At 39.0% G+C, this 13,334-nt stretch overlaps 1 protein-coding gene across 1 annotated transcript in view; it reads right to left on the bottom strand.

The window, feature by feature from the left end:
• Window positions 1-13,334, bottom strand: part of SMARCA2 (SWI/SNF related, matrix associated, actin dependent regulator of chromatin, subfamily a, member 2) — a 1,314,671-nt gene that overhangs the window by 1,147,493 nt on the left and 153,844 nt on the right. Inside the window, exon 2 of the mRNA XM_053702540.1 lies at window positions 5,542-5,780. Within this exon, the coding sequence (XP_053558515.1) occupies window positions 5,542-5,766 (225 nt within the window). The 5' untranslated portion in view covers window positions 5,767-5,780. The remainder of the gene's footprint in view (window positions 1-5,541; window positions 5,781-13,334) is intronic.

Below are 13,334 nucleotides of genomic sequence, written 5' to 3'. Positions count from 1 at the left end.
CTTTCTCCAACGGTGTGTCCGGTCCACGGCGTCATCCTTACTTGTGGGATATTCTCTTCCCCAACAGGAAATGGCAAAGAGCCCAGCAAAGCTGGTCACATGATCCCTCCTAGGCTCCGCCTACCCCAGTCATTCGACCGACGTACAGGAGGAAATATGCATAGGAGAAACCATATGATACCGTGGTGACTGTAGTTAGAGAAAATAATTCATCAGACCTGATTAAAAAAACCAGGGCGGGCCGTGGACCGGACACACCGTTGGAGAAAGTAATTTATCAGGTAAGCATAAATTCTGTTTTCTCCAACATAGGTGTGTCCGGTCCACGGCGTCATCCTTACTTGTGGGAACCAATACCAAAGCTTTAGGACACGCATGAAGGGAGGGAGCAAATCAGGTCACCTAAATGGAAGGCACCACGGCTTGCAAAACCTCTCTCCCAAAAATAGCCTCCGAAGAAGCAAAAGTATCAAATTTGTAAAATTTGGCAAAAGTGTGCAGTGAAGACCAAGTCGCTGCCTTACATATCTGGTCAACAGAAGCCTCGTTCTTGAAGGCCCATGTGGAAGCCACAGCCCTAGTGGAGTGAGCTGTGATTCTTTCAGGAGGCTGCCGTCCGGCAGTCTCATAAGCCAATCGGATAATGCTTTTAAGCCAAAAAGAAAGAGAGGTAGAAGTTGCTTTTTGACCTCTCCTTTTACCAGAATAAACAACAAACAAAGAAGATGTTTGTCTGAAATCTTTAGTAGCCTCTAAATAGAATTTTAGAGCACGGACTACGTCCAAATTGTGTATTAATGGTTAATATTTTTGTTGGAAACAACTTTCGGAAGAAAACCAGGCTTAGTACGCAAAACCACCTTATCTGCATGGAACACCAGATAGGGCGGAGAACACTGCAGAGCAGATAACTCTGAAACTCTTCTAGCAGAAGAAATTGCAACCAAAAACAAAACTTTCCAAGATAATAACTTAATATCTACGGAATGTAAGGGTTCAAACGGAACCCCTTGAAGAACTGAAAGAACTAGATTTAGACTCCAGGGAGGAGTCAAAGGTCTGTAAACAGGCTTGATTCTAACCAGAGCCTGAACAAACGCTTGAACGTCTGGCACAGCTGCCAGCCTTTTGTGAAGTAAAACAGATAAAGCAGAGATCTGTCCCTTCAGAGAACTTGCAGATAATCCTTTCTCCAAACCTTCTTGTAGAAAGGATAGAATCTTAGGAATTTTTATCTTGTTCCATGGGAATCCTTTAGATTCACACCAACAGATATATTTTTTCCATATTTTATGGTAAATTTTTCTAGTTACAGGCTTTCTAGCCTGAATCAGAGTATCTATTACAGAATCTGAAAACCCACGCTTTGATAAAATCAAGCATTCAATCTCCAAGCCGTCAGTTGGAGGGAAACCAGATTCGAATGTTCGAATGGACCTTGAACAAGAAGGTCCTGTCTCAAAGGTAGCTTCCATGGTGGAGCCGATGACATATTCACCAGGTCTGCATACCAAGTCCTGCGTGGCCACGCAGGAGCTATCAAGATCACCGAAGCCCTCTCCTGATTGATCCTGGCTACCAGCCTGGGAATGAGAGGAAACGGTGGGAATACATAAGCTAGGTTGAAGGTCCAAGGTGCTACTAGTGCATCTACTAGAGTCGCCTTGGGATCCCTGGATCTGGACCCGTAGCAAGGAACCTTGAAGTTCTGACGAGAGGCCATCAGATCCATGTCTGGAATGCCCCATAATTGAGTTATTTGGGCAAAGATTTCCAGGTGGAGTTCCCACTCCCCCGGATGGAATGTCTGACGACTCAGAAAATCCGCTTCCCAATTTTCCACTCCTGGGATGTGGATTGCTCCTATTGGAACTGGATGAATTACTCCCATCTTTAACAGGTCTTCTACACAATGTAAGAATGCCTGTCTTTTTATTTGGTTTGAAGATAATTGAGACCTGTGGAACCTTCCCCTTGGGGGTAGTTCCTTGAATTCCAGGAGATAACCTTGAGAAACTATTTCTAGTGCCCAAGGATCCTGAACATCTCTTGCCCAAGCCTGAGCAAAGAGAGAAAGTCTGCCCCCCACCAGATCCGGTCCCGGATCGGGGGCCATCCCTTCATGCTGTTTTGGTAGCAGTGGCAGGCTTCTTGGCCTGCTTACCCTTGTTCCAGCCTTGCATCGGTCTCCAGGCTGGTTTGGGTTGTGAAGTATTACCCTCTTGCTTAGAGGATGTAGAATTAGAGGCTGGTCCGTTTCTGCGAAAGGGATGAAAATTAGGCTTATTTTTAGCCTTAAAAGACCTATCCTGAGGGAGGGCGTGGCCCTTTCCCCCGGTGATGTCTGAAATAATCTCTTTCAAATCAGGACCAAACAGTGTTTTACCCTTGAAAGGGATGTTAAGCAATTTTGTCTTGGAAGACACATCCGCTGACCAAGACTTTAGCCAAAGCGCTCTGCGCGCCACGATAGCAAACCCTGAATTTTTCGCCGCTAATCTAGCTAATTGCAAAGCGGCATCTAAAATAAAAGAGTTAGCCAATTTAAGTGCTTGAACTCTGTCCATAACCTCCTCATACGAAGATTCTTTATTGAGCGACTTTTCTAGTTCTTCGAACCAGAAACACGCTGCCGTAGTGACAAGAACAATGCATGAAATTGGTTGTAGAAGGTAACCTTGCTGAACAAACATCTTTTTAAGCAAACCCTCTAATTTTTTATCCATAGGATCTTTGAAAGCACAACTATCTTCTATAGGAATAGTAGTGCGTTTGTTTGGAGTAGAAACCGCCCCCTCGACCTTGGGGACTGTCTGCCATAAGTCCTTTCTGGGGTCGACTATAGGAAATAATTTCTTAAATATAGGGGGAGGAACAAAAGGTATGCCGGGCCTTTCCCACTCCTTATTTACTATGTCCGCCACCCGCTTGGGTATAGGAAAAGCATCGGGGGGCACCGGAACCTCTAGGAACTTGTCCATCTTACATAATTTCTTTGGAATGACCAAATTGTCACAATCATCCAGAGTAGATAATACCTCCTTAAGCAGTGCGCGGAGATGTTCTAATTTAAATTTAAATGTTACAACATCAGGTTCTGCTTGTTGAGAAATTTTTCCTGAATCTGAAATTTCTCCCTCAGACAAAACCTCCCTCCTGGCCCCTTCAGATTGGTGTGAGGGTATGTCAGAACAGTTATCATCAGCGTCCTCTTGCTCTTCAGTGTTTAAAACAGAGCAATCGCGCTTTCTCTGATAAGTAGGCATTTTGGATAAAATGTTTGCAATAGAATTATCCATTACAGCCGTTAATTGTTGCATGGTAATAAGTATTGGCGCACTAGATGTACTAGGGGCCTCTTGTGTGGGCAAAACTGGTGTAGACACAGAAGGGGATGATGCAATATCATGCTTACTCCCCTCATTTGAGGAATCATCTTGGGCAATATCATTATCTGTGGCATCATTGTCCCTACTTTGTTTGGACACTATGGCACAATTATCACATAAATTTAAATGGGGAGAAACCTTAGTTTTCATACATATAGAACATAGCTTATCTGATGGTACAGACATGTTAAACAGGCTTAAACTTGTCAACAAAGCACAAAAAACGTTTTAAAATAAAACCGTTACTGTGTTTTTAAATTTTAAACTGAACACACTTTATTACTGAATATGTAAAAAAGTATGAAGGAATTGTTCAAAATTCACCAAAATTTCACCACAGTGTCTTAAAGCCTTAAAAGTATTGCACACCAAATTTGAAAGCTTTATCCCTTAAAATAACGGAACCGGAGCCGTTTTTACATTTAACCCCTATACAGTCCCAGCTATCTGCTTTGCTGAGACCCAACCAAGCCCAGAGGGGAATACGATACCAAATGACGCCTTCTATAAGCTTTTTCAGTGGTTCTTAGCTCCTCACACATGCATCTGCATGCCTTGCTCTCCAAAAACAACTGCGCATTAGTGGCGCGAAAATGAGGCTCTGCCTATGACTAGAAAAGGCCCCCATCTGAAAAAGGTGTCCAATACAGTGCCTGCCGTTTTTTAAAACAATCCCCAAGATTATAATAACTATTAAGAGTTATAATCTGCAAAATATGCTTAGCAAAGTAATCGTTTTAGCCCAGAAAAATGTCTACCAGTTTTTTAAGCCCTTATGAAGCCCTTTATTCTTTTACTTAATCTAAGAAAATGGCTTACCGGTCCCCATAGGGGAAATGACAGCCTTCCAGCATTACATAGTCTTGTTAGAAATGTGGCCAGTCATACCTCAAGCAGAAAAGTCTGCCAACTGTTTCCCCCAACTGAAGTTACTTCATCTCAACAGTCCTGTGTGGAAACAGCAATCGATTTTAGTAACGTTTGCTAAAATCATCTTCCTCTTACAAACAGAAATCTTCATCTCTTTTCTGTTTCAGAGTAAATAGTACATACCAGCACTATTTTAAAATAACAAACACTTGATTGAAGGATAAAAACTACATTTAAACACCAAAAAACTCTTAACCATCTCCGTGGAGATGTTGCCTGTGCAACGGCAAAGAGAATGACTGGGGTAGGCGGAGCCTAGGAGGGATCATGTGACCAGCTTTGCTGGGCTCTTTGCCATTTCCTGTTGGGGAAGAGAATATCCCACAAGTAAGGATGACGCCGTGGACCGGACACACCTATGTTGGAGAAATTACGTTTTACTTCACCTTTAGGGATTGGTATTTATATATGAATGGTCTTATATTAGCGCCTCTTTTTGTTGTTTTTTATCAACATTTGTTGTTTAAGTTTACAGTTTTACCTTGCTGTCATCTTATCACTTTATGGAAATCACCATTTCTGGAAAATGTCCAGAAAAACATCCTTGTAAGATTGATTTCTGCCTGTCTGAGGAAACGTAGCATTTTGCACTTCAAGCTTAGTGTGAACACTTCCTGAAGTTTGATGTACAGCTGCCATAGTGATTTCCAAATAAACACAAGAATTATGTTGATAAAGAATGGAAACCAGGTATTTATTGCAATAAACACTGAGCATCTGGACATTTTAAGACTGATTTTTTTTAACACATCTGACAAAACCTGGTAGAAGATATTAATAAATGTAAACAATTAAGAACATATTTAATTAGAATGTATAAAAGCTGCTATTTTTACCTTCAAAAGCTATTTTAACTTACATTGGATTGCTTTCCCAATAGCGAGGTCGGCCTGCAGGAGGAGGGAGGTCATAATAGCGCGGTTCTGCCACTCGCAGCGAGACCCGCGCTATTATGGCCTGAAAAACCCTTAACCAGCGACATACAGGGTATGTCGTATTTGTTAAAGGTTTACAGTGCTAGAGCTTGAAAGTATGAACACACTATCCTAAATACTAACTGAAAATTACAACTTTTGCCACTTTTCTTATTTATATACATTTAATAAATTCACTTAGAAATATGTTATACCAAATAATACCCAAGACTATTTGGGAAAAATGTTGGGAAAGGCATAATTCTTTAAAACACTGCACACACTGGTAACTTTTTAAGAAACTGTACCTTATGCATTGGATGCATGCTTTCCTGTGAATAATCTGATGGCCCCATGTTGGATAATTGGTGCGGTACACTAGGCGGACCAGGGCTTGGACCCATCATGCTGTGTACAGAGCCAGGAGATGGTCCTGGGCCTGGGCTAGGTCCCAAAATAGGTCCTGGCGAAGGTCCTGGCCCAGGTGAAGGCCCTGGGTGAGGCATAGCACCTGGATCTGTTGGTGTAGACATCGAATTTTCAGAGGCTACCAAAATAAAAAAAAATTAAATAATCAGATTAATTGTAAAGAGTGAAGCATAACAATGAATCATCAAAGTACTTGCATCAGTTACCCTGATATATACTGATGCAACAAATATATCTAATAGGTGTTTGGTTTACTGGCATTCTCTCTACTATCCCTTATATGTCCTGGACAACAGTGACAAATGAATGACGCATTTTTAACCTCTCATTTAGAAAATTAAAAACAAATAAGAGGGGAAATAAACAGCACATATTTATATTCATTCCTGCTCTAAATTAACGCTAACATTTACTTCTGTTAAAATCCATTTAAGTAAATGATGCAATAGATGTAATATGTTCATTTTCAGAAGAGGGTAATGTTATTACTTCTAGAAATGTTCTATTGAAAAAAAAACAAAATACTATCCTATATCTATTGGCCGATACTAATTCCCATAGAGTGACAAATTATAATTCATGGTATAAATATAGATACAGAATATATACGTATATTAAATAATATATACATAATTAGCATATTAAACATGAATGAATATAAGCATACTTGCTACTTCAATAAGCCGAACACGTGTGTAGAAGCATTCTGTGCTCAGCATACCTAACTCCAGGAAGGTAGAAACGTAACTAACTCAAGCAAGAATGAGATGAGTATATGTAGGGTCCCACCCTTACACTTCTGGTAGGTGTTTCTACCTACACTGGAGGTGTTGTGACCAGCTACCCATCTAGCTGTATTAGTATGTGACAGTACCACCTTACAGATGATTTAATATAAAAAGAGATTGATTTATTTTGGGAGAGGGGCACATAGTTTCAAGTAGCTAAGGCTACCCTAATCAATTGTACAAATGCTGTGCACCAGTTCACTATGGCATTCGAGTGACACCTTCAATTGTGGCTTTAACAAAAGTTGAGAGTAATTATTATATAATTATGTTTCTACATTCTAAAAAATTACAGAAGTTTATATTTTTTACTAAGAGAACATATTTTTTACTAAGAGAACATTAAGTGTGTCAACTAAACAAGCATGCTAAGACGGAAAAAAACAAAGTATTACAGTGGACTATTTCTTTTTTTTACATGCACAGAAAAAGCAGTAACAGTCATGCTTTTAAAAGTAAACTAAATTACCCAATTTTATTCCACCTACTCTTTAAAGGGATACTAACCAAAATTTCTTATATTTAATGATTCAGATAGAGCATGAAATTTGAAGCAACTTTCTAATTTACTTCTATTATCAATTTTTCTTTGTTCTCTTGATATCTTTATTTAAAAAGCAGGAATGTAAATCTTAGGAGACGGCCCATTTTTGGTTCAGAACCTGGGTCACGCTTGCTTATTGGTGGCTAAATGTAGCCACAAATAAGAAAGCAGTATCCGGGGTGCTGAACCTAAAATGGACAGGTTCATAAGCTTTACATTCCTACTTTTTAAATGAAGATAGCAAGAAAACTTAGAAAATGTGATAATAGGAGTAAATTAGAAAGTTGCTTCAAATTTTATGCTCTATCTGAATCATGAAAGAATAAAATTGTATTTAGTGCCCCTTTAAGGGTATTAAGCAGCCTGTTTTATTGTTGTAATAAAATAGAACTAAGCTGTGTCTTATACTTAATAGAAATAATTGCAATATGAATTATTCATCTATTTAAATGGATTTTACCTTTTATTTATTTTTTTCCCCTACATTTGTTCAAGTGTCCTTTACTTCATGTCACAGCCTTACAATGAGGAGGGGGGCTCTGCAGGAAGGTTTATCTTAGCCAGATATCATAAAACTTCTAGACTGGTAACTATTAAAGGGATAGTAAACACCAAAAATGTTATTGTTTAAAAAGATAGATAATCCCTTTATTTACCATTCCCCAGTTTTGCATAACCAACACTGTTATAGAAAAATACTTTTTACCTCTGTTTCCAGCATTTAGTGCTGACTCTTAAATAACACCACGTGCGTGAGCACAATGTTATCTATATGAAACACATGAACTAACGCCCTCTAGCTGTGAAAAACTGTCAAATGCATTCAGATAAGAGGTGGCCTTCAAGGTATTAGAAATTAGCATATGAGCCTACCTAGGTTTAGCTTGAAACTAAGAATAATAAAATAACAAAGCAAATTTGATGATAAAAAGTAAATTAGAAACATGTTTAAAATACATGCCCTATCTGAATCATGACAGTTTAATTTGGACTTTACTAGTCCTTTAAGTGAAACAGACTAGGTAACAGTCAGGGAGTCAGACTTGCTCATGCCTAGATCAGTCAGAATGTAACCTATACTTCAAAGATGTCAGCTCTCATATCACACTGGGGGCAGGGCTACACTGAGAACTTCTAAGTGCTCATTATGCAAGAAAATAAGTTAGTTGCTTGCTGTTTTTTTTACACATTCTGTTTCTTTTTAGGTTTGATTCGCTGTCAAAGATGTTTTCAATACATTACGGAGCTCCATGTTAGAGAGCTCCCTCTGAGAAAACTTAAAGGGACATTATACACTCATTTTTTCTTTGCATAAATGTTTTGTAGATGATCTATTTATATAGCTCAAAGTTTTTTTTTAAAAAAATGTATAGTTTTGCTTATTTTTAAAAAACATTGCTCTGATTTTCAGACTCCTAACCAAGCCCCAAAGTTTTATTTGAATACCGTCAGCTACCTTCTCCAGCTTGCTGCTGTTTGTGTAAAGGGTCTTTTCATATGCAAAAGAAGGGGGAGGGGGGAGTGTCTTATTTCCCACTTGCAGTGGGCTTTCCAACTACCTTTTCAACAGAGCTAAACTAAGAACTTCTAAGTAAGTTTTTAAACAGTTTTATACTGGATTTTTATATCAGTATCTGTGCATCTTATTCTTTATAGTAGTGTCTATTACATGCAGATATATGAAAATGAGTGTATACTGTCCCTTTAAGAAGTTGTAAGGAGGAGTTGCATATTATTTTCACCTTGTGTTTGTCAAACACCAAAACAAAACCACATATCTCATATATATTTATTTTTTTTCTCCACTAGTATTTCTAAGGGAGATTGTAAATAATTTTACTATGTTAAGTACACAAATCGATGTGCTTTTAGCAAACTGCAACTATCAGACCACTTTTAAAGAATTTAATGGATATTATATGGAGCAAGCTGCGCCAGTCTTATGTGTACCCCCCCCCCCCCCTTTAGTTAAAAATAAGATTTAATGAGATCTATGGAGAATAAGATGTAACCTGTAGTGCTTGCTTTTACAGCTCAATATCACTTCTGGGACTTACTGTCCTAAACATCTGAAAAGTTAAGATAATACATTTAAAAAGTACTCTCCTCTTCAAACACTAAAAGATACTCTCCAAATCAAACACTAAGAGACAGGCATATAGCTATTATAATAAAAAGCTTTTTGAAAACTGTCATTTATAGTCTTTTTTTTTTTTACAGACAGAACCTACAGAGAACAATCTGTAAAATATGGTTATAAATGCATGGAATCTATTCATGTGAGGTATCTGGAAAAATGGTAATATTTGTGGGTTGTCTATGGTAGTCACATAACACATTATAAGGAAATTTAACAACAACCCTTCCCACCATCATCAGTACTATAGGTTTGTTTGAAAATAATAATTCCTAATTAGAATCTTTAAAAACATAGACAGTACAGATTTAGATAATACCACAAAATTAAGAGTATGTATCTAAATCACAGTGACTGCACCACGTGTATTCATACCCCTGTACATATGAAAAAACATAATTTATGCTTACTAGATAAATTCCTTTCCTTCCTGGCAGGTTGAGTCCATGACTTCATTCCTTACTGTTGGGAAATACAACATCTGGCCACCAGGAGGAGGCAAAGACACCCCAGCCAAAGGATTAAATATCCCTCCCACTTCCCCTATCCCCCAGTCATTCTGCCGAGGGAACAAGGAAAAGTAGGAGGAAAATCAGGGTATAAAAGGTGCCAGAAGAAATAATATAAAAAGGGAACTGCCCATCAAAACATAAATTATGGGCCGGGTCATGGAATTTATCTGGTAAGCATAAATTATGTTTTCCTTCCATAAGCCAGGGAGACTCCACGACTTCAGAAAAAAAAAAAAAAGAGACAGACCCACAGTCTGTAAAACTTTTCTTCCGAAAGCTGCTTCAGCCGAAGCAAACACACAAAACTTGTAAAATTTAGAAAAAGTGTGTGAGGAGGACCAGGTAGCCACTTTACGAATCTGATCCATTGAGGCTTCATTCTTAAAAGCCCAAGAGGAAGCCACTGCTCTAGTGGAATGAGCCGTTATCCTCTAAGGAGGCTGTTGTCCCGCTGTCTCATAAGCTAAGCGTATGACACTCCTTAAGCAGAAAGATAGGGAAGTCGTAGTAGCCTTCTGACCCTTACGCTTCCCTGTATAGATGACAAACAAAGAGGAAGATTGTCTGAATTCCTTAGTAGCCTGAAGATAGCACTTCAAGGCATGAACCACATCTAGATTGTGTAGCAAACGTTCCTTTGCTGAAGAAGGATTAGGACACAAGGAAGGAACAACAATTTCTTGATTAATGTTACGATTCGACAACCCCTTAGGGAGGAAACCTAGTTTAGTGCGTAAAACCGCCTGATCAGCATGAAAAACCAGATAAGGGGGGTCACATTACAAAGCAGAAATCTCAGAAACTCTGCGCGCAGAGGCAATAGCCAACAAAAAAAGAACCTTCCAAGATAACAATTTAATGTCAACATTATGCATAGGCTCAAATTAAAAATCATTTTATTTCCCTTCTGTTCCTAGAGTCCCTTTTCACACCACCACACTGCCTTGGTCCTCCGCCAGCCATCTGATTAACTTTCTTACCATTGGCTGGCAGCACCAATTTCAATCTAATTAGTGCCGGGAGGTGAGTTCTACTAGCATGCACGCATTACTTCAGTTAGAAAGCGCTGTATATATAATTCAGTTAGAAAAGCGCTGGAGAAAAGACAGTGCTGTCATTGCGAAAGAAGCGCATGACCTCAGTGGATATAAGCGCACCAGTCGGAGCAACGTATCACAGCTGTGCATTAGTGGAGATCAGCGCACCAGTGGGGAGCAGCACACTAGTGAGAGCAGTGCATTACATTAGTGGAGATCACCTCAGTGGGGAGCAGCGCATCCCCCTCCGGGGGGAGCAGCGCATCAGCACATTACAGTGGACTTAGTGGGGAGCAGCGCATCAGTGGAGATCATCAACTCAGTGGGGAGCAGCGCATCACCTCCGTGGGGAGCAGCACGCATCAGTGGAGAGCTGCGCATCACCTCCATGGGGAGCAGCGCATCAGTGGAGATCATCACCTCAGTGGGGAGCAGCGCATCACTTCAGTGGGGAGCAGAGCTTCAGTAAAGACCGGGAGAGCAGCACATCGCATCACCTCAGTTGGCCTCATTGAAAACCCGGGTGCGCAGGAAGAAGAGCATCTATTCACCGGAGCTGTCACTGAAAGAGTTTGGAGTGAACCGGTAAGAGCCCACAGTGCCTTTTCTGCTGTCCGCTGCATATATAGTTTTTAATGGGGCTGCAAGTGCTTTTCAATGTAAAATTTAAGATCACTTGATCCCAAAAAGTAAATTGTAATCCTAACTTATTATGACCATATAATAATCACTTGCACAATATTAATACAACCATAAATAAAAACACACTGAAAAAAATATTGTATATATATATATATATATATATATATATATATATATATATATATATATATATATATATATATATATATATATATATGTGTGTGTGTGTGTGTGTGTGTGTGTGTGTGTGTGTGTGTGTGTGTGTGTGTGTGTGTGTGTGTGTGTGTGTTTATATTTTCTAATTGAAAACATAATTTATGTAAGAACTTACCTGATAAATTCATTTCTTTCATATTAGCAAGAGTCCATGAGCTAGTGACGTATGGGATATACATTCCTACCAGGAGGGGCAAAGTTTCCCAAACCTCAAAATGCCTATAAATACACCCCTCACCACACCCACAATTCAGTTTAACGAATAGCCAAGAAGTGGGGTGATAAAAAAGTGCGAAAGCATATAAAATAAGGAATTGGAATAATTGTGCTTTATACAAAATCCTAACCACCACAAAAAAAGGGCGGGCCTCATGGACTCTTGCTAATATGAAAGAAATTAATTTATCAGGTAAGTTCTTACATAAATTATGTTTTCTTTCATGTAATTAGCAAGAGTCCATGAGCTAGTGACGTATGGGATAATGACTACCCAAGATGTGGATCTTTCCACACAAGAGTCACTAGAGAGGGAGGGATAAAATAAAGCCAGCCAATTCCTGCTGAAAACAATCCACACCCAAAATAAAGTTTAATGAAAAACATAAGCAGAAGATTCAAACTGAAATCGCTGCCTGAAGTACTTTTCTACCAAAAACTGCTTCAGAAGAAGAAAATACATCAAAATGGTAGAATTTAGTAAAAGTATGCAAAGAGGACCAAGTTGCTGCTTTGCAAATCTGGTCAACCGAAGCTTCATTCCTAAATGCCCAGGAAGTAGAAATTGACCTAGTAGAATGAGCTGTAATTCTCTGAGGCGGAGTTTTACCCGACTCAACATAGGCAAGATGAATTAAAGATTTCAACCAAGATGCCAAAGAAATGGCAGAAGCTTTCTGGCCTTTTCTAGAACCGGAAAAGATAACAAATAGACTAGAAGTCTTACGGAAAGATTTCGTAGCTTCAACATAATATTTCAAAGCTCTAACAACATCCAAAGAATGCAACGATTTCTCCTTAGAATTCTTAGGATTAGGACATAATGAAGGAACCACAATTTCTCTACTAATGTTGTTGGAATTCACAACTTTAGGTAAAAATTCAAAAGAAGTTCGCAACACCGCCTTATCCTGATGAAAAATCAGAAAAGGAGACTCACAAGAAAGAGCAGATAATTCAGAAACTCTTCTGGCAGAAGAGATGGCCAAAAGGAACAAAACTTTCCAAGAAAGTAATTTAATGTCCAATGAATGCATAGGTTCAAACGGAGGAGCTTGAAGAGCTCCCAGAACCAAATTCAAACTCCAAGGAGGAGAAATTGACTTAATGACAGGTTTTATACGAACCAAAGCTTGTACAAAACAATGAATATCAGGAAGAATAGCAATCTTTCTGTGAAAAAGAACAGAAAGAGCAGAGATTTGTCCTTTCAAAGAACTTGCGGACAAACCCTTATCTAGACCATCCTGAAGAAACTGTAAAATTCTCGGTATTCTAAAAGAATGCCAAGAAAAATGATGAGAAAGACACCAAGAAATATAAGTCTTCCAGACTCTATAATATATCTCTCGAGATACAGATTTACGAGCCTGTAACATAGTATTAATCACAGAGTCAGAGAAACCTCTTTGACCAAGAATCAAGCGTTCAATCTCCATACCTTTAAATTTAAGGATTTCAGATCCTGATGGAGAAAAGGACCTTGTGACAGATGGTCTGGTCTTAACGGAAGAGTCCACGGTTGGCAAGAGGCCATCAGGACAAGATCCGCATACCAAAACCTGTGAGGCCATGCCGGA

Source organism: Bombina bombina, chromosome 2, assembly GCF_027579735.1.
Source record: "Bombina bombina isolate aBomBom1 chromosome 2, aBomBom1.pri, whole genome shotgun sequence".
Taxonomy (NCBI): Eukaryota; Metazoa; Chordata; class Amphibia; order Anura; family Bombinatoridae; genus Bombina; species Bombina bombina.
This window is presented reverse-complemented; position numbering and strand designations above follow the sequence as displayed.